The sequence below is a fragment of the Pistacia vera genome, unplaced genomic scaffold (assembly GCF_008641045.1).
Source record: "Pistacia vera cultivar Batoury unplaced genomic scaffold, PisVer_v2 Contig507, whole genome shotgun sequence".
In the NCBI taxonomy this organism is placed as follows: Eukaryota; Viridiplantae; Streptophyta; class Magnoliopsida; order Sapindales; family Anacardiaceae; genus Pistacia; species Pistacia vera.
In genome coordinates this window covers 1,420,996-1,443,243 of record NW_022196343.1, presented here as the reverse complement: position 1 = coordinate 1,443,243, position 22,248 = coordinate 1,420,996, and the positions used below count along the sequence as shown (strand labels likewise).

Genomic DNA, 22,248 nt, shown 5'->3' with positions numbered 1-22,248 from the left:
AATGCATTGGCAAGAGAATCTGCCATCACATTTACTTCAACAGAAAAAAAAAAGCATTATTATTGTTACATTTATTCATCAAGATGAACCTCTCGGACTGAGCAATCTTCGACTGATCGCGTCTGCAGCTTTCACTCAGAGCAGGACAGCCTTGAATCTTCAGTTGTCTGAGGACAGTAAGCGTTGCATCCCTTCTGGAAGACATGACAAGCTCCGGCAATTTAAAATCTCCAGTGTTTGAAGTGATGTGAGATTTGGCAGCCACTCCGGTAGTTCTTTTAGTTTGGACAATTTTCAATCATTATGCACTGTAAGGTGTTTGCCGATCCTTGAAGAATAATCTGAGGCAAATCCCTAACGATGGCAAATTGTTAATTATAATTTCGAACTCCCAAGCAAAGGTTGTCTTTATCTTCTCCTTGAAATTCCATCGTCAATTAAGCTCTGAACAGTATTGATAACTACCTTCTCTAATCTCTTGAGTACTTGATCTATATGGCAACGAAGTCAGGGGACAAAATCGAATATCCAATCTTCGGGCTTGTGAGACCTTGCATCCCTTCAAACAACTTACTAGATTCCTGCAGCCAGATAAGTTCAAAAATTTAAGAGACTCAAACATCCGATTCCATCTTCTCGTAGATGCCGCTCTTTTTGGTTATTTCCACTGCCTAAGGGAGATCATTCTTCGTATATTCCTAGGCAACTCTCAAGCTGATTACAACCAAAAAGTTTCAACGTCTCCAACTTCTGAAGCTGAAAAATAGATTCAGGAAGTTTCTTCAATAAATTATTATATGATAAGTCAAGGTATCTCAATTATAGTTTCCTTATACGAGAAGATGATTTTGAAGGTCCGTTGGATTTGTGTAGTCACTCGGTATGGCGACCTGACCCTTTGGTGGAGGTTGACGTAGGGACCATAAGAACCGATGCCCACTCTGCTCAAGCGCACAGGCAATCTCTTTCACCTGATCCTCATCGAAACTTCCCATGCTCCGGAAGCATAGGGACACAACCGATGATGGTGGCTGATCATCAAGCAACTCCATGATTTCTGCTTTTGTTTTGGACCCACCTGACCCTAAATCAATGCTATCACCCTCAAGATTCAAAATGGGTCCTACAGAATAAACGGGTGAGATGTTGGTCTCAGTTTCACCATTTGAGAAAGACTTTATCATATTATACTCCAGCTCCATGAATGAATTTACAACAATACCCTTAACCCTTCGGAACCTCCTTGCTTGCTCAAACACTATCATAGACCAATCTTTCTCCATTTACGCAGAAGGCAAAACCATCGCAGGAATTGGGTTAACGAGACTGGTACTTCCAACTCGGTATCCGAGTCTTTCAACTCAACGGTGTGCATGTTCTGATCATCATAAAGAGCCTGCACGTGAAACATCAAACCGAGAGACCCTCAACTCGATGTGTAGTAAATATAGCTCGGAACTCTAAGCTCATCAGCAATATCGATCATGACTGTACAAAACATGCGAGAGCGAACCCAGCGAGTCTGGGTGAGTCATCGGAGGCTGACTCGGAATGAAGAAGCTTAGAGACAGCTGCTTTGACGTGGGGTTTATGAGATTCAATATATAAAGGGAAGAATTTTCTGGGATTGGATCCAGGAAGTGGAATGTGATCGTTTGCAAGATGAACGAAGTTGATACGGTTGGCTGCAGAGACTGAGTCGAGGTAGGCGCTGACTTTAGAGTGAGAAGGTAGTTTCATGATGAGGACGGTGATGGAGAGGTGGTGGACGAGAAGCTTAGCCAGGTCCACGGCGGAGAAGAGGTGGTCGATGCCTGGTGTAGGAATAAAGACGAGCTGAGCTTTCTTGTTCCTTGTGTGGATGATTGATGATTCCTCTTGTTGGTTGTGAGTAAAATTATACCAAGCTTTTATGGATATACAAAGGATTATAATTTTGACCGATGTGACAATTGTAGTAAAAAAATGAAAAGAGGGTTCATTCAGGATTAAATAATTAATTAGCTAATTATACATCATTGCTTGCGTAGATAGCACCAATATCATTAATGAAATTGAAATTAAAGTAATAATTAAACCAATGAGAAAACTATAAAGATATATATTACAATCCAAACTATAAAATAGTGCGGGTTTTGATAATTTTATAAAAGGTTTTGATATTTTTTAGGGAGAACAACATTTTCCACCCCAAGGTTTGATGAAACGACACTTTCCTATCCATCAATTTTTAAAATGACACTTTCTCACAATTCGTTAGGTTATGTTAGTGTTTTCAATTGATATTTAACTGAAAAGACGAAAATACTCTTAAATAGTTTATTATAAATTAAAAGTAGTTAATTCAAAGTCTTTATTCGATTATTTATTAGTCCAAGTATAAAGATATATTTTTTCTTTATTTATTTAATTAATTAGAAATATTAATTTTTTATGTTAATTAGTAAAAATGAAAAACATTATAAATAATAGTGATGTGATATTGATGACATTATAAATAAATACAGTATTAAGATTATTTAACTTTAAACAATTTTATAGCATTATTCCTAACTTTTTAAGTGAGGTTAACTATTTTTTTTTTTTTAATATTTGACTTTTTGGCTAATTAAAAAATAATAAAAAATTTATAAAGTAAAATATTTAAGGGTATTTTCGTCTTTTCAGTAAAATATTAACGGAAAACATAACAGAACCTAACGAAGGGTGGGAAAGTATCATTTTGAAACTTGATGGGTGGGAAAGTGTCGTTTCGCCAAACCTTGGGTGAGAACATGTCGTTCTCCCTATTTTTTAGGGAATTTTTGTTAATTATATGGGGTGCGTTTGGTTTATTATTTTGGATATAATTTTGGGGATAGTATTGGATAGGGTTATTATTACGAGGTAAAATTTAAAAATTTACAAAAAACCCCATAAGTTTACTAATTTAACTAAATACCCCAATATATAAAATTTTTGTAAAATAACAAAAACACCCCACCTACCCACAGCGCCAGACTCTGGCCACCACCGTTGAAATCTGGTCGGAATCTGGCATTACGATTCAGGTTGGTCAGATCTGGCCGCAAATGCGTCGATCTGGTTGTCAACTACCAGAAAAGGTTTGGCCATCGTTGACTGTCAACGATGGCTATTTCTTTGGTTATCGTTGATGGCTAGATCTGACATTTTTTGACCAGATCCACTATGGATCTAGTCGAAAAAGACCAGATCGACGACTTACCGACTACTTTTGATGGTTTGTAGGCCGTTGTGACAGATTTCGGCTACCACCGATGGTGGTTGTTGGAATCTAGCAACTATGGGTGAGTAGGGGTGTTATTGTTAATTTTTAAACTTTTTTAGGGGTATTTAATGAAATTAATAAACTTAAGGGGTCTAAAATAATTAAAAAAACATAATAATATTTCCCAAATAATTAAACAAACAAATATTTTGGGAATATAGATAGGAATAATAAACCAAAGGCACCCATGATTTTTTTTTTTAATACTTTTTGAAGGATGGGTTGAGTTTCATTTGAGCAGCCTCATAGAGGAAAATGAAATAAACCCTCTAGATATAGTTCACATAACCTAAATGATACAATGATACTTATTACACATAAATTATACTATATTAATAACTTTAATATATTATAATATATTAATATTTAAGTTTTGATTAATTAAGTAGATAATTAGAATTAGGATCCAATTAAAAGTGTTTTAATGTTATTAAAAGAATCATTTTTGAATAAAATAGTATATTTGATTGAGTAAAAATATATTTAGTTATTTACTTCAATTATCAAGTTCTAAGTATATCTATAGTAAATTAGTAATTAATTAATTATATATGATAAATTGATAAATATTAATAAATTTAATTACTAGTTAAATATCATACTTAATCAATTATAACATTACATTATAGTTAAATGATTCCTTAATTTATTATAATTTTATAACATTACTTAATTAATTTATAATATAATTAATTATAGCATTACATTAATTAATTATTAATTAATTAATTGATTTATAATATTAAATATATTATTTAATTAAATAATTATAAATTTAATTAATTATATCATTACATTGTAGATTTCTTATTTCTTGTACACCGAAATATTTCTTTCCTTCAATCTGCTTGTCAAGAAAGGCAAACGATTCTATTGCAGACTCCACTGCTTTGTCCTTTTCTCCTCCTCCTTTCGAGCAAGCTCCAAATGCACTCATCAAACAATAGTTTCATACAAATTTAAATACGAGATTAGAATCCTTGTGTAAGCACAAAGTTAAACATGATTAATCAAACATATTTTTTATGTATCTTTTTATTGATGCGTAATTTTGACATCAACTAAACGCTCATATGAAATACTGAACTGGACCAGAAGACATACGTGAATGAGAGAGTAAGAGTAAAAATAATAGAGAATAGCGTTTAAAGTGATTCGTATGCTCAAAGAAGTGAATCATACGTCTACTTATTGGACTCTTGTTCATTAAATCTTCCACTATGTATTCATATTCAACCCCTTTAAGCTTCAAAGCCCATTCAATTCTTGTGCAGAATAGGCTTAAAGTTGATCCAATCACCTTCACTTCACCCATGTTGATAAGCTTCGATATGAACTGTGAACTAAATTTGCAATTTATTCCAAGTATCTTCTGGTGGTTATCGATCTAATTAATATAAAGTATTTAGCAAAGAGTTACCTTATATGTTTTTCGTTTGAAAAGTCAAATGACTATGAAATATGCGGCCGTGCATTTTGACTTTAAGGATAAACAAAGAAGTTTCATACTTTCATTCATGGAGAATTCGTATATATATGTTTGAATAATAAAAGATAGAGAAAAAGAATATTTTCAGCCTGGACGATCGATTAGCAACCAGACAGTTCAACAGAAAAAATTCTAAATAAAAGGATTATAATTTTGACTGATGTGACAATTGTAGTAAAAAAAATGAAAAGAGGGATTCTTAAATAATTAATTAGCTAATTATACATCATTGCTTGCATAGATAGCACCAATATTATTAATGAAATTTAATTTAAAGTAATAATTAAACCAATGAGAAAATTATAAAGATATATATTACAAACCAAACTATAACATATTAGGGGTTTTGATAATTTTATAAAGGGGTTTGATATTTTTTAGGGAATTTTTGATAATTATATGATTATTATTATTATTTTTTTTGGATACTTTTTGAAAGGCAATCTCATAGAGGAAAATGAAATAAACCCTCTAGATACAGTTCACATAGCCAAAAAGATTTAAACAAACATGTATGCATAAGAAACACAATAAAATAAAACCAAAACGATAAGAAAAAAAAATGCAACCAACGTGTGATGCCTAAAAAGTTAGGGTTGACGTGAGCTCTCGTTAGCGAGAGCCAATCAGGATTCAAGAAGGCTTTGTGCTATCTAGATGCTACCATGTTGCGTAGTGACAGAAGAGGTATGGTTCTTGTCAGTGCAGCAGGTGAACGCCAGACTTGCGAGTGGCCAGGGATCATCCACCTGCCCGAGCCCTATGCAATTTGAGGAAATTTCTCGTGTAGATAACCAATGAGATGCAAGGAAAGACTTGCACGACACCTACCCACTTGTAGACTCGTAATCATTACCTTAAATCCTCCCACTATAAATAGAGGATTCCCCTCTCATTTACGAGATTGACTTATTCTAGTCTAAAAACAACATACTCTCTCTCTCTCTCTCTCTCTCTCTCTCTCTATCTCTTTTTTCCTCTAGATTGTAACTCAACTCACCACAAGCGACCTGATTGTATCCATCTATTAATGCAACAACAGTGGACGTAGGATTTGCTTTTGAGCATCTGAACCACTTTAAAAATCGTTTCTTTTTTATTCTCTCATTTCATGTTTTTATCACGTGTAATTTCTAAGTTCACTTAGCGCTTTGCACGTGTGAGTTGTTAGTGTCAAAATCGAGCATTAACAGTTTGGCGCTAGAAGGAGGGCCCTGATTTAGTATCTGCACTTCATCAGAAACTTCTGACTAATTGGTCCTACCAATTAGCAAATGGGTCGCGGTTTCAAACTTGAGCGAATCAACTTTGACAATGAGGAAATCCCCTAGGTACAGGAGGACACTTTTCCCGAAGTGTCTCTAGTTCAATAAAGTACCATAGCAGATATTCCTTTTGTGAGGAAACGATCAAGTTATGGCAGTGGAAAACAAAAATTATTTACAACATGGATCGTTCCTTAAAACCAAGATCAGGGTACAATTTTACAGTTTACACAATAAACAAGAATCTGAAGATTTTCAGTTTAAAGTTTAAGAAATCGTACACATGTTTAGAGGCTCCTCCAACTTGTCTCTGAATGTATTTCGCTACCGACCCAAGAGTAGGATTGAACCAATGTAGTCCACACGAAGATAACCTCAAGGAACTAAAGAAGGATTTGCTAGATCCTCTTTAGCCTTCAAGAACCAATAAGAAATCAAAATGTCTTTGATTCAAGCAAAAGCAAAAACTAGTGTGGGAGAGAGTATAAAGGGGCTGGAATATTTTGGTAAATGATTGAATGAGAGAATTTTTTTCATTAATTCACAAAGTGTTGCACTTATATAGTACACACTTTGCCCTATTCCACCATGGAATGAGCTTGGGCTCCAACCCAAACACCCCTTGCATCCAAACATCCTCTTTTAGATATTTTAATTTTAATTTATCATTATCTCAATTAAATTAAATTAATATATATTTATAATATATTAACATTTAACAATAATGATAATTTATTTAAATATATGTAAACATATATTTAAACGTAATCTTACTTATTTAATTTTAATATCAAATTAAATAAATGTTATGATCTCAGCAAATTTAATTGTACTGTAAAATTACCAAAATACCCTTTCACCTAAAAAAATGAAAACACTCTTCTTCTAAATTGGCTCTTAAATTATCTTTTATGTGTGTGACCCGTAGGCTCCTCATCATACCAGTAGTGTATAGTATCGCAATTAATACCAATTAATTGTCTCACTACACACAGACCAAGATTGGCCCCTAGCAAGGCATCATGGCTACCCGATAGATTCGAATTCAACGAAGCAGTTACCTGTCAACAATATGGTTACCGTACAATCTGATCCTTTCATCATCCGTTATCTCGACGAGACAGAGGCATAGAAATAGTATCAACATTCGGTTACTCTCGATATTATGTATTCAGTTACTAGACCAATGACTTGTATTATAAACTGGATATAGCAACAACTCAATCCCACTATGGCCATAGTTTTAGTATCATTGTCATTTACTGAATTACGCCATGAGATAACTTCTCCTGTACCCGGGAGTGATGAATCCTCTGTCTATCTACCATAGTCTTGATATACTCCTTGATGTAGCCAATCACCACCGTATTGACAACTCTGAATAGAATTGTGTTAGGCTAATGTCAAACAATACCAATCGGTGCACAAGGCGCTCCGGTGATCTCAAGTCTAAGGATCACATGCACCACCATTCGTTAGATGATTTGTTCCATAGACATTGGGGTTACCATCCATATGGAATTTTCTGGTGGGTCAGTCCAGTGAACTTGCCTACAACAAGCACCTATGTATTGCACCAGGTTGTCACCAAACAACCTTGACAAGTAAGATCAGTCATTGCCTTTCGACAAAGTCATTCAACACGATGATAGTCTTATTGTATTATCTATGCTCCTACTTCAAAATAATACTAGGGCTACGGACGTTTCTAGAATGGCTACCATATGTGCTCATAGGGTTCTCACTATCAAGATTTAAAACACTTGATACCCTTATCACGGTTTTACCATTCTAAGGACATATATCAATACATACAATGATGATTTACGTGATATATAGTATGAAATGCCTTTTATTGATCAATGAACATTATTACAAAAAGTCAATCCTACAATAATTCATTGGCTCTAAGGCACCTACTCTAACAACTTCAAGCTCATGGCTCAACCCAACTGTAATGAGTTACCTAAAGAGGTTCAATAATACTCTCTAAACGGTTAGCCAAAGGCTGGACTATTTGGATCGGGTTGTGCCACCAGAATCCAAAGTAGCGGTGCCACCGCCAAAAACGCTTGCAGGTTGCGCGAAAACGAGGAAAAGGGCAAAAGCGCGGAAAAGGGTGAAAGCGCGCACCAGCTCACCAAAGAAGGGGAAAGCAAGTGGCGAACAACGGACCAGAGGGCTCCGAGGGACTGGCAAACACCGGTCGCGCAACAGGTAGAATACCAATGGCACTGCAACTCGGTGACAAGTCACAGCATGAGCCGTCCTACACCACGTCGCATGGGCACTCCCACAAAAGTGCAAGGCGGGGAGATTCCCAATATCGTCGAAATGACGACCTCGATCGTCATCATAAGGGAAATCCCCGTCCTCTGTGGGTTGGTTCAGACCACCGCGGAGATTAGGAAAATTCCTCGAATCATTCAATGTCTTCACACGACTCTAGCTAGCATGTGACAAAGTTTGTCGGAGCTTTCAGTCAAGTTGAGGAAGAGCTCGATTTGCGATCTTTCCTCAACCACAATCGTGAGGGTCGAACCCACATTGCGGAAAGTGATGCTCAGGCAGCTTCGCTGCCTCAGATTGAGGAACTACAACGAGCGTTGGATCAGCTTAAGGCTCAGCAGAATGAGCGTGGGAAGGTCGCATAGACGTCTCCCTTTTTCTCCAGCAGTTTTAAAATGCTCGACATGTAGGCATTCGATGGGAATTTAGACTCGTAGGATCACCTGTATGAGTTCAACGACCTCACGGAACTCTACCAAGTCTCCAACTTGGCCAAATGTCGTTGCTTAGCAGTAACCCTAACTGCCCATGCCAAATGTTGATTCAGGTCACTTCCCACGGGATCAATCAGTTTATGGCATCAAATGAGCTCATTGTTCCTAAGACACTTCCAGGCGAACAGGAAGTTCTCAATGTCATTGAGCTACTTGAGTGATATACGGTAGGAGAAGGATGAACCTCTCTAGTCCTACATAGACAAGTTCTACAAGAAACTTCACAAAGTGGCTCATACTCCTGAAGAGTCCGTTCGGACTCTCATTATCACTGGAGTTCACCCGCAGGCTGATTTGTGGAAGGAACTGCAATTTGAGGATGACGTTTCCCTCACCCAATTCTACAACCTCTCCGAGAAATACCTCCAAATTGAAAATTTTGTGGCCGCTCTCAATTGCCACGACCTCGATCCCTTGAGCAGTGTTCCCAATCGAAGGGAGAATAGTAGGAGGACTAATCGCAGATGGGCTAATGATGATCAGTGGAAAGGAAAGAAGTAGCTATTTGAGCCCAAGAAATCTTACGCCCTAGTTCCTCGTCGCGATTGCGACAAGAATCAATACACTCCTCTGAATGCCTCAGTGTCCACCATCCTGGATAAGTCAGAGGAGGCCAGCCTACTCGGAAGCCAGAGCCCATGAAGAATCTCCCCCTTTAGCCAGAAACAATAAAAATATTGTTGCTATCATCAGGATAATGGGCATCACATCGATGAGTGTCGGGCTCTCAAGCAGGCAATTGAAGACCTCATCAAGTAGGGGCACTTTAAAAAGTATGTTGATGGCCCAACTCCTATTCGAGAGAAGTATCAAGAGGAACCAAGGAAGAAGTGTCGTGGTCGTAAGAGACTCTATTGTGTAAGGATCATCTTCGGAGGACCACACCTCGTAAGGAATTCTCAAGGTGCCTAGGAGAGATATGCTCGGGAAGCCCGTCATGACTCCATGAGTGTAATGAGTCTAGCGTCGCGACCCACTAAGGTTTGTAAGGAGGAGGAAATCACCTTCTCTGAGAAAGATGTGGTGCGATTGCATCATCCCCATGAGGATGCTCTCGTTATCGCGCCTGAAATAGGCCGGTGCGAAGTCCAAAAAATGTTGGTGGGCAATATGAGCACCACGAATATCCTGTTTTAGCAGAGAAAATGCAACTGGACAAGGCAAACCTAAAGCCTGCCTCCATCCCTCTTTATGGTTTTATCGGGGATCATCTGATTCATAGGGAAACGATCTCACTCCTAGTCACATTGGGAGAAACCAACAAAGTGACCAAAATAACAAAATTTTTGGTGGTAGACTATCCGTTCGCCTTCAATGGAATTTTGGGACGACTTCTATTAAGAAATTTCAAAGCAGTCACCTCAATCTACCATCTGAAAATGAAGTTTCACACCCCGACGAGGATAGGGGAAGTAAATAGATCTCAACGCGAATCTCGCAATTACTATATAAGAGCAGTGCAGATGGTATGCAAGGGAAAAGGAAAGCCAGTAGGCATCCTCGAACAGACAATGGCGATCAATGGGATCGAGCCACAATTCGACCCAATAGAGGATAACATGGATCCTCAGATCCAAGAGTGCCTTCACAGTGGGCCAGTTAAGGACTTATCTAAGGTATCAGTCGATCAAAACGAGCCGACCTGAGTATTGAGAGTTGGGAGTAATCTCAACCCTCAGCTTGCCAAAGACCTGACAAGCTTCCTCAGAGAGAATGTCGATGTTTTCGAATGGACTCATGCTGACATGATCGGAATCAACCCAAGTGTCATATGTCATGCACTAAATATTGACAGTGCGGTTAAGCTGGTTAGCCAGAAGAGAAGACCAATGGACTCTGAGCACTATGTTGCCTTAAAAATCGAGGTAGATAAGCTCTTTTTGAACGGTTCCATTCGAGAAGCGTTTTACCTGAGTTGGGTTACAAATCCAGTCTTGGTAAAGAAGCCTAATGGCAAGTGGTAAACCTGTGTTGACTTCACCGACCTTAACAAAGCTTATCCAAAGGACAACTTTCCCTTGACAAGAAGCAACCAGCTCATTGATGCCACCTCCATGCACGAGCTGCTGAGTTTTATAGACGCCTACTCGAGATATAATCAGATTCTGATGTACGCACTAGACGAAGAGCATACCTCGTTTGTTACAGATCAAGGGCTGTATTGTTACAAGGTCATGCCCTTCGGCCTAAAAAACGCTGGGACAACTTACCAACAGCTGGTTAACTATATGTTTTCCAAGAAGATCAGAAAATCGATGGAAGTCTATATTGGTGATATGCTAGTCAAGTTAGGTATCGCTTCAGATCACATAGCACATCTCGTTGAAATGTTTAACATACTCCGAAGGTACAGAATGAAGTTCAATCCTCTCAAATGCTCATTCGGAGTATCCTCAAGAAAGTTCCTCGAGTATATGGTTAATCAGAGGGGAATAGAAATTAACCCCAAGAATATTCAAGCTCTCCTTGATATGAAAAGCCCGACCAACCAAAAATATGTTTAGAGTCTAAATGGGAGAATAGTGGCTCTTAGTCGCTTCATATCAAGGGCAATAGATCACTACTTACCGTTTTTTAATATACTCAGGGCCAACAAAAGTTTGAATGGACTCCAAAGTGTGAGCAGGATTTTTAGAACAAAAAAGAACACCTCGGAAAGCCATCTCCCCTATCCAAGCCTCTCCCTAAGGAAATTCTACTTCTGTACCTATTCGTCTCTCAGCATGTGGTTAGCGCAGCTCTCATTCGAGAGGAAGGCAGGGTTTAATGGCCAATATATTACGCGAGCAAGCGATTGTTAGACGCCGAGATACAGTATCTACAAATGGAGCGATTAGCTTATGCTCTGCTGATCGCCTCTAGAAAGCTACAACACTACTTCCATGCCCTTACAATCCATGTTTTGACCAGCTATTCACTCAAGCAAGTTCTTCAGAAGCTAGAGGCTTCAGGTAAGTTACTTAAATGGATAATGGAATTGAGTCAGTTCGATTTGCATTACAGACCGAAAGCAACCATCAAAGGGTAGACTATTGCTGATTTTATTTCAGAATTCTTGTACAAGCCGAATCAAGAATCCGAGCAGCGAGCCAGTGAAGTCACCTAAGAAACCTTTGAAACTTATCAACCTAGAACCTCTATGTCGATGGTTCCTCGAACAAGAAAAGAGCTGGGGTAAGTCTTCTCCTCCTTAGTCCCAAAGGGACTCTGTAAAACCCCCCTCCAGTCAGGTATCCTTTGAATATCCCTCAATGAGAATCCCGAGGATACTTGTCTGGAGAACGAGTTGTATTTAGAAAAAATCTGTGTAAGGATAATAATAATAATATCCAAAACATGCATATAAAATGTCATGCAAGATCCAAACTTATAATTCATAAACTTTAAGAATTTATTCGGAAATTACACAATCAGAATATATTTATAGGGTGGAAGCTTCCAAAGGTGTTTCACAAACATTTATCATTTACATTACTTATCAAGTTAAAAACATCAGGATGACAATAAATCATCTCCCCTCACGTGTAGCCCCGCTGTCCCTAGCATCCTTCACTTCTGGTCTACTTGTAAAGCAATCAACAATGAAAGGGTGAGCGCTAATCGCTCAGTAAGGAATGATCCATTTCATTCTAAATGTGCTATTTGACCCTCATTTAAACATATTTGTTGATACACCACTTATCTTTTACATCTAGGGATACTTCCCTTTTTATTACTAATTCATATGCTTTTCATCATTTTATCCCATGGCTATATAAACATCAATGTGTACACATACAAATAAGTATGTAAACATAGTACACACAAATCACATATCATGACATAACATCTAAAATTATCTAACATGAGTATAAATCATCTCATGATGTAAATAACATCATAACTCATGTAATGCAACTAAATGCATATGAAACATTTAACATCTAGCCGATCGGACCTTTCTTAGCATCTTAAGCACTTCATATCATCTAGCCTCAAATTTCATCTAGAGCTCATATCATCGGGAGGCGTGCTTACGCGTTATTTAGCATCTAAAGCATATATTCATCTTTCCTCAACCGGTATACGAGGATATGCTTACGCGTTTTCCATCATGTCTATATGCATCTCTATCATGTCTATTTGCATCTCTAACATCTTATGGCATGTAAATACATATTTTGGTGAGCTTAATACTTTTAATTCATCTATGGATTATCAACCCATTTACATTACCTCTTGCTCACATACATCATCTTAAAACATGTATTACATTGCATCTTCATGCCATTTCATAACATTAATCATGCATTGACATCATGACCATGTATATCTTTCAAAGATCATCTAACTAATGGGTAAACATTAGTACATGGCATAATTACAATAATACATTAATAATCAATTCATAATCATAAGAATTGATTATGTTAAATCTTAAACTTTAATAACCAGTTTATGCTTCAGGCCATTTTCCATCCTTTTCTCAAACGAATTGGCTCTTGGCATAAACATAAAAGTTATAGGTCTGTGTCTTAGCTTTCTAATGCTTCAAGAATCATCTCATTTCGATTTTTATAACTCAAGTTATGGTCGAAATACAGAAGCAGGGTTACCAAAACCCCTAAGCCCATTAAATCCGAATTTTCATATTAACTATGCCACATCAATTCCTATTGACATTAACCAATAGGTTAACTTGTGGATCAAATAAACCTCCCCTTAATAGTCTTTAACATCTTAAAGGAAGTGTAAAATCTCATTTCCATAATCATCCATTATTGCTATAACATTGTAAGCTAATGCAAACAACACATCAACACTTCTAATAGCAACCATTCAACACCATGTGGCCTCCAATACTACAATTTTTGCCACAATCAGTATCCACACTTCATTTTCTTCAATCAAACATCACAACTCATAAAACATAAAGAGCAATAACTTCATGTATAATGAATTCAAGGCAATAAGTAGAATAAATGAGTTCAACTACACTTGCCATCAACTAATTCTATGCCTTAAAGCCTTAATTTAAGGTTTCATAAAAATCTACAAACCCTAGCATAAACCCTAAAGTCATGGGAGGTTCTTCCTTACCTTTTTAAAGACTTCCTCCAACAAATCCTTTGCCTTTGACTTCTTTTACACCTTAATCCTACATATATAACATTATACCTCAACATCTACTTCAAATCTTCAAATCACATCAAAACTAAAGTTTTTAATCCTTACCTTAAACCCTTCTAATTGAAGATCCAAGGCTCCTATCTTGTTCTCCTTGAAAAATTATGCAAAACTCCTTGAAAACCTAGAGAAAGAAAGCTTGTTTCATGGAAGATTTGAGAGAAAATGGAAGAAATGTTGAAGAAAGGCTCTCTCCTTTGGCTTGAACGAATTTCATCTCATTTATAGGAAAATATTTCATTTATTTTCCAAAATTATGCAATTGGCCCAATTATTTTAATTGTATAACTCATAAGTCCTTAATTCTTCATATAAGGGCATTTTGGTCATTTCACACTAGACATAATTATTACTTAATTAATGCCATTAAATGCAATGAAGCCTACTCATCCTTGACTTTTTCAATGCTTATCCATAGGCAAAATAACCATTTTGCCCCTAAGCCTCTTTATGGATAATTGATTCATACCGTTCCAAATGAATTGACTATTTTGCCCTTAGTTAGATTTTATGCTTTTTAACATAAAATAAACATTTAAAGGACTATTTTGAGTTAGGAACATACCTTTGACATCTTGGGTATTACAGACTCATATCCATGGAATTTTTCGATTTGGGTTCTAAGCTACAAACAACGAGATCGAATACGAAGCGTTGCTCATTGACCTACAATTGGCGAGAGAAATGTGGTCAAGCGCGATCAGTATTCACATTGATTCCCAATTGGTTTTCAATCAGATCTAATAAATCATGATCAGCTATCTGAAGAATGCTGAGGCCGCACTCGAGTCTTTCAAGCACTTCACGATCAAGCAGATTCCGAGAGATAGTAACTCTATCGTGGACGCCTTGGTAAGAATAGTCTTGTCGCTAGACTTAGATGCACTAGAAAGTATTTCAGTTTGGTACATAGAGATTCCTAGTATTAGCTCACCCGAGCAGGCCGTAGCTACAACAGAGTCAATTTCCTGGATGACACCAATTATTCAGTATCTCCGAGATGGGACTCTGCCCAGTAGCAAGACTGAGGCAAAAATCCTGCGCACCAGAGTTGCTCGTTATACACTCATAGGAGATCAGTTGTATAAGCGAGGGTTTAGCATCTCTCTCCTCCTATGCGTAACCGACGAAGAAATAGACTATATCATGAGGGAGATATATGAAGGGATCTACGGTAATCACATTGTCGCACGATCCCTCGCCAACAAAATTGTCCACCAAGGGTACTATTGGCCCATACTTTAGGAAGACACTTTTAATTTTGTAAAAAAATGTGATAAGTGCCAGCGGTTCGAGAACATACCACGAGCTCCTTCCCACCAGCTGACAACACTGACTAGCCTCTAGCCATTCTCCATATGGGGAATTGTTCTTATTGGGCTCATGCCTGCCGGAAAGGGAGGTGTCAAGTATGTTGTGGTCGTGGTAGATTACTTCACCAAATAGGCTGAGGCTGAACCATTGGCTGCGATCACTACCAAGAAGCTCAAAGACTTTGTCTTAAAAAATATAGTGCGCTACTACAGAATTCCTCATACACTCATCTATGATAATGGGAAGCAGTTCGACAATGAAAAATTCAAGCAGTTTTGCGATGAGGTGGGGATCCATAAAAGGTTCACCTCAGTCGCAAGACCACAAGCCAATGGTCAGGTTAAAGCTGTCAACAAGACCATTAAGCACACTTTAAAGGCTAAGCTTGGCGCTACCAAGGGTAATTGGGTCGACGACCTCTCAAAAGTTCTATGGGAATATAGAACAACTCCGAGAACCTCTACTTCAGAAATGCTCTTCTTGCTAGCCTATGGCTGCGAGGCTATGATCTTAGTGGAAGTAGAGACTGGTTCACTCTGGAGAGACCTATTCAATGAAATAGACAATTAAGCACTCCTGCATGCAAGTTTAGACTTAGTTGAAGAACACTGCGACAAGACTCAGTTAAAGATAACATTCTACCAACAGCGTGTAAAAAGGTTCTTCAACTTTAAGGTTAGGAGAAGAGACTTTTAAGTCAGTGACTTGGTTCTGAAAGAAGTCCTTCTCGGTACAAGGGAACCAAGTGCGGGTGTACTAAGACCTAACTAGGATGGCCCATACCGCATTGCCAAGGTAATACGACCAGGAACGTATCACCTCAAGAGGCTTAACGATTTCGAAGTACCATGAACTTGGAATGTTGAGCATTTTTGCCCCTATTACTAGTAATTCCGAACTTGCTCGTAGTTTTTCATTTCCTTTACTTGTAAAAATTTTCCTTGTAAACAAGATCGCTCTTAAACAAATTTGTCCTATATGATCTTGTTCGTTGCAATGTTTTTACAAGTTTTCTGTTCGCATATGTAACATTAGTCTTATAAAGTACTCGAAATTATAAGTGATATCACAAGTGGCTAAAAATGTTTCTTTTATATATGTAATGGGAATAAGTACAGTAGGCAGCCAAAAGAAAAAGAGTTAAGAAATACAAAAATAGAGTCAAAAGCAAAACTATGCAGAAGCAGGAAAAGCGATCACTGGTCTCAACCTACAGGCCCTGCGGGTGCGACCTCGGTATCCCCCGGTTGGTCAACGACCATCCGATCAACTGCTGGGTCTTCTGGGACATATTCCTCCGGCTGGTCATCCTCTGGAGGAGGCCCTTATCCCTTTTCCTCCTTGGAGTCATCATTAGCTTGCGCCATGGAAGCAAGGCTGTTCTAATATTTGATTGAGAGGTCGGAGAGGTCCATCCCCGGATTCCTTGGTAGCAAGCGGTAGATGGCCTAAATCACCCAGTCAGCAGTTTTCCTCTCGATTTCAAGGTTTTGCCCCTTCATTTGATCAATTAATGAAGCGACCCGCCCTTGGGAAAACTCAAGGTCAGTCTCCAGTGCCTTCTTCTGCTTCTTGGTATTTTCCCACAGTCAAGCTCTCTCTTCCTGTACCTTCATGGCCTGTTCACTCTTGCTCTTTCTCGCCACACTCTTTGGTGAGTTTGGCCACTGTCCTCTGGAGCTCTTTGATCTCTTCGCCTCTCTTCTTGAACTCAGCCTTCTGGAACTCTAATGTGCGAAGGGCAGAGTTTCTTTTTATCAGGTATTGATTCGCCTGTATTTGATACGTTTTTGCCTCTGCATCCAGAGCTACGAAGTATTATTTTAGCTTCGCATTCTCTTCCTTCACCTCGTGAAGCCCCCTAGTAGAGTCCGGATTGGTCTTCTGTTGGGCCATATGGATGGCGAGCAGAGACTACATAAGAAAGGAAACAAAGGTTAAACTCCATTTTCCTGAAAATCATAAACGGTATGAAAACCAACCGATATTGGGAAGTCCTCGACAAGAACGAGTTGTTTTACCTGTCTTTGTAGTTGGAGCGCTATAGCTATCAGGTCCGCAGGTCGAGAGGCCATGAACTCCTTAAAAGCTACAACAGGTTGGCACTTCAATAGGTTATACACCATTGGTTGCAGGTGTTCTGGGAGTTGTTCCATGGAGTCCAACATAAGTGTGTCTGCCCTTGAAGGAATTGGCATCTCGCCGACCGGTTGTTTGCCCGCTCTCCTTCGAGCAACTACGACCTCCCTCTATCCCCTACGTGAGCATTCCGGGACTATTGAAATGCCAGGCGCGGGTCTCGAGGTTGGCCCCAGGCAGAAGGCCTAGTAAGGTTGTGACCTCCCGGGTTACACCCCCAAGCCTTCTAGCTTAGACTCTAATTCTTCAGCCTACAGCTGTTTTCTTTTCTCAGTTTTTTGGCCCATAGTTTTCTACTTGGGGTGCAAGTAGCTACAGGCCGAGAAGCTTCCCCTTGTCATTCTGAGGGTTTTTCTGCACCCATCTATATCCCTCCTTTTGGGGGGGGGGGGGGGGGGGGTCGCTAGGGATCTCCTTGACTGGCTCAGATAGGGCAACTTGGGGAAAAACGAACCCCTTGGTCCTCGTCATCGGTCTCAGAACTCTGGGTGGCATGGACGATTCATGAAAGGATGATTAGCAAAAAAGGCCACTACACGCAAAAGAAAGAAATTCTAAAGTGCAAGGACACTTACAGACTAAGGGTTCCAGATATGCTTCGGGATTGAAGAAACCATATTTGCTCAGGTTGGCAGTAGTCACGAGCAGTCTCACGTCGCGACTTTGCTCGAATAGATTACCGAATGCTACAATTCGGTTGAAATCAGTTAGAGTCATCAACCTGGTCATCTTATTTCCTACAATGAGACGGAAAAGTTAATTAGAAAGCAAAGACTGAAGGAAAAGGAAAAATTCGCAAAATGAAAGAAGGGGAAAACCTGCGTGGTTCCCTAAACTGGCAGATGCCATCGTATTGAAAAAAGAAAAAATTGGTTTCATAGGCCCCGACGTTACTAGGGTAACTAAATATTCCTCCCTCGATCGTAGATCGCTTCGAGAGGTAAAAAGAGTCTTTATCCTTGCTCTTTTTCAGGTAATAAGAGCATGCAAGCTCTAGCGCTGTCAGCTGGCCAAGGCCATTCTCGTCATATGCGATATACATAGCAATAGCTATCATATATGCATTGGGCGTCAATTGCAGTGGCGCGACCTCGAAGTGATCAAGGATCGATCTAATGAAGGGGTGAAAAGGTATCAATGCCCCACATTTAAAGATTGCCTCGGAGATCATGGTCATTCCTTTTGGAAGATTCTGAGCTGTATATGTTCTATGTTGGTAGACGTCCTCGCTAAGTGCGTATTGGTCCACTGCCTTCTGTATCTCATCTCGGGTGGTCACTGACAAAATCTCTTGCATGGGACCTACTAGGGCATCCAGCGCCTGCGAGTTTATCCCCTCGATTATTCTGGTTGCTGAGGCATCCATTGCTCTTAAGGTTTGAAAAAGGGGCGACATGTAGAGATAACTCAGTCTTCGTACAGTATTCTATATGATGATGTGAAAGAACAAAAGAAACCATAATATACCTTCTTTAAACCTTAGAAAAACCCTAAACACCCTTGGGAATCAACCTATAAGGATTCGTGCCCTAAATGTTCACTCTTTATAAAGAAAAAGCCTTCTTCCCACAACCACCAGGAAATACGCACCACAAAAGTTTACCAGACAATTCATACCCACCATTATCGTCAAGTCAAGCTATTAACAAAATAGTAAAAGAAAGCAAAGAAGAAACCCTTCTTACCTTTTGGCTCCTGGGATGGACTTCCTGTCGTAACGAAAGGAGCGTAGCAACTAGAAATAGGGGAGGCTGATTTCGTGAGAGCTTTGTTCTTTCTCTGAAAGTATGAATTTTGTGACAATGCTTGAAGTGAGCCTGGGGTTTTATAGGGGGAAGAAGCGACGATTGATTTCTCTAGGCAAGCAACGCTTGGGCGGGATATGTTTCTTACCATTGATTGCGACCACGTGTCATCAATCTAGGAGAAGAAGTAACCACCACGCTTTGAGGGTGCCAATTGACGCTTCCCTCCATTGGAGCAACCAAGCGACGGCTCGATTATCTCCTCCAAATTAAATGCGCCCTCATCCGCATTTAATTGGCGCATTTAATGCTCTGAAAGAGAATGTCATTTCAACATGGTTTACATTTAATACGCATGGCTGGCACTAATTACGCACTAGACACGTCTGTCAGAATAAAGATTATTTTATTGGAAAGATTAGCTATCAAAAGCAACATATAACATCTGAAGAGGTCATTTGGACAAAACACTCTTCGCTGTGCATCTGTTTTGAAACGATGTGATTCCTTGCTCTTAGTAAAAATGTGCTAAGTATTCTCAAGTCGCGAACCGCGGATGAGATTCGAAGCATATTGGCACGACACTGAGTTGGGCCTGATCCAGGTCGTTGAACTTGTGGGAGAAGGCCACCTCAGGTCACTTATGCTATCCTTAGAGACGTATGTTGCGACCTCTTTGCAGCTCAATCAGCTTGACCAAACGTCATTTGGGACAAGTCAAGTCGCGGCATAATTATGAAGTTCTCAATGTTCAGTCCTTAAACCTTAAAAACTGGGGGACTTCTATTATGCCTAAAAAGTTAGGGATGACGTGAGCTCTCGTCAGCGAGAGCCAATCAGGATTCAGGAAGGTTTTGTACCGTCCAGACGCTGCCACGTCAGGTAGTGACAGAAGAGGTACGGTTCTTGTTAGTGCAGCAGGTGAACGCTAGGCTTGCGAGTGGCTAGGGATCATCCACCTGCCCGAGCTCTATGCAATTTAAGGAAATTTCTCATGCAGATAACTAATGGGATGCAAGGAAAGACTTGCACGACACCTACCCACTTACAGACTCGTAATCATTACTGTGAATCCTCCCATTACAAATAAAGGACTCTCCTCTCATTTACGGGATTGACACACACTCTCTCTCTCTCTTTTCCTCTAGATTGTAAACAATTTGCCACATGTGACCTGACTGTATCCACCTATTAATACAACAACAGTGGACGGAGGATTCGCTTTTGAGCATTCAAACCACTTTAAAAATCGTTTCTCATTTTTCTCTCATTTCATGTTTTTATCACGTGTAATTTCTAAGTCTGCTTAGCGTTTTACACGTGTGAGTCGTTAGTGTCAAAATTGAGCATCACCACAACGTATAACTAACAAAAATGAAGTTCAACTGATAAAGTGAACCTGGACATGAGAAACATGCAGGATGATGTCATTTATTCATCAAGATGAACATCTCGGACATGAGCAATCTTTGAGCCATCGCGTCTGCAGCTTTCACTCAGAGGAGGACAGTCTTTAATCTTCAGTTTTCTGAGGGCGGTAAGGCGTTGGATCCCTTCTAGAAGAGATGACAACCTCCAGCATCTTATAATTTCCAGCGTTTGAAGTGATGGCCGGTAGTGCTTCTAAGTTGGGACAACTTTCAATCTTCATGCACCGCAAAGTGTTTGCCGATCCTTGAAGAATAAGCTCAGGCAAATCCACAATGTCGTTCCTACTTGTGATCAGTGGTTTTTCCTTTCAAGTTAACTGTCGTGGCTTGTTATAATTTTATTCATATCTTGTTGGAGCTGACCTTCAATGTTATGTTTGTGACACTGCTTGTATATATGCTTAGTTATAAAAAAAAAAAAAAAAAAAAAAAAATATCAACGATGAACTGCCAAAAATCTTCATTAAGATCAATGAGTTCGACAGAAGGTGAGATAAAAGTAACTGTTGAAAGATGAGCCTGTTTTGGTGAAGGAAATGATGGCCATGGTTGAAGAGTCGGAAGAAGAATGGTTGAAGACAAAGAAGAAAGAAGCAGAACACCTGGTCGCCGCAGCAACATAAATGGTCGCTGCGGCGAGCACTGGAAAAAGCACAGAACGTGAAGCAAAAAGAGCGATCGCTGCGGCAATAGAAAAGGTCGCCACAGCGAGCGCAAAAAAGAAGAAGAGAGGCGTGCGCAAGAGAGAGCGCAAAACGTGAAGAGTTGGAATTGAAATATTGGTTTTTCGCTAACCTTTTCATCACAGAATTTAGCCCAGAATCGAGCCAAGGCTCCGTCACATGGATCTTCAGGCAACAAAGGCTTCTCGTTCCACAACTCATCTATGTATTCCAAAATTACCAGTGATTCAGCAATGGGTTTGTCATTGTGAACGAGCACAGGAACCTTCTTATGCACAGGATTTGATTTTCGAAGAACTGAAGTCTTGTTCTGTAAATCTTCTGCTATGTATTCATATTCAACCCCTTTAAGCTTGAGAGCCCATTCAATTCTAGTGCAGAATAGGCTTATAGTTGACCCAATCAACTTCACTTCGCCCATGCTCATTAACTCAATTTGATAGAAAATTAATGTGAAATGATTTGCTAATGGTTTCCTTCACAGCAATGCAGTAATGTTTAAAGAAAAGACAATGAATGATGTGGTGGCAAATATTATATTAATTCTAGCTGGTCGTTCTCTGCTTTAACTTCCAATAAGTCACTTTGTAGTTTTGCAAAATTCATTAAACGAAAAATACCTAAAACCAATTCTTGATATATAAAATTCACAGTAAGGTATGTTGTTAGAATTTACAGGATATTCATTGATCATTTCATCAAAAAGGAAGCAGGATATATAAGTAACAACTAAATTTTGTGCAAAAATTAGCTTTAAAAAACTCTTTACACACATATTTATAAGTTGGAATTTGAATCAAATTATTTGATTATCTATAGAGTAAGAGGAGAGAGTCACAAAAGATTTCAGGGGAATGTTTTATTTCCAGGAATAATAAATAGGTTTGAGTTATGCATTCGTTGATTTGACGGTGAGTGACGAGATTTTGTTTTAATGTCAGTTAA

At 39.0% G+C, this 22,248-nt stretch overlaps 2 protein-coding genes across 2 annotated transcripts; both read right to left on the bottom strand.

The window, feature by feature from the left end:
* Window positions 1-491: 491 nt before the first annotated feature.
* Window positions 492-1,283, bottom strand: LOC116105935 (anthocyanidin 3-O-glucosyltransferase 6-like). Its single transcript, XM_031392298.1, has 2 exons — window positions 837-1,283; window positions 492-581 (listed from the first exon to the last, which is right to left on the bottom strand). The coding sequence occupies exons 1-2, from the start codon at window positions 1,281-1,283 to the stop codon at window positions 492-494; spliced, it is 537 nt and encodes a 178-aa protein (XP_031248158.1).
* Window positions 1,284-1,482: 199 nt separating this feature from the next.
* On the bottom strand, window positions 1,483-21,724 carry LOC116105934 (glutathione S-transferase omega-1-like). The gene is made up of 3 exons (XM_031392297.1): window positions 21,416-21,724; window positions 4,085-4,232; window positions 1,483-1,907 (listed from the first exon to the last, which is right to left on the bottom strand). The coding sequence occupies exons 1-3, from the start codon at window positions 21,722-21,724 to the stop codon at window positions 1,483-1,485; spliced, it is 882 nt and encodes a 293-aa protein (XP_031248157.1).
* Between the last annotated feature and the right edge of the window lie 524 nt (window positions 21,725-22,248).

What these genes read in the sequence shown, in the direction of transcription:
- LOC116105934 (XM_031392297.1), bottom strand. Translation starts at nt 21,724, where the DNA reads ATGGGCGAAGTGAAGTTGATTGGGTCAACTATAAGCCTATTCTGCACT. An exon ending in CTAAATTCTGTGATGAAAAG is followed by an intron (nt 4,233 to 21,415) that starts GTTAGCGAAAAA and finishes GTATGAAACTAT; the next exon opens with TGTTTGATGAGTGCATTTGG. An exon ending in AGAAATAAGAAATCTACAAT is followed by an intron (nt 1,908 to 4,084) that starts GTAATGATATAA and finishes TATCCATAAAAG; the next exon opens with CTTGGTATAATTTTACTCAC.
- LOC116105935 (XM_031392298.1), bottom strand. Translation starts at nt 1,283, where the DNA reads ATGGAGAAAGATTGGTCTATGATAGTGTTTGAGCAAGCAAGGAGGTTC. An exon ending in ACCTTCAAAATCATCTTCTC is followed by an intron (nt 582 to 836) that starts GTATAAGGAAAC and finishes ATCTGGCTGCAG; the next exon opens with GAATCTAGTAAGTTGTTTGA.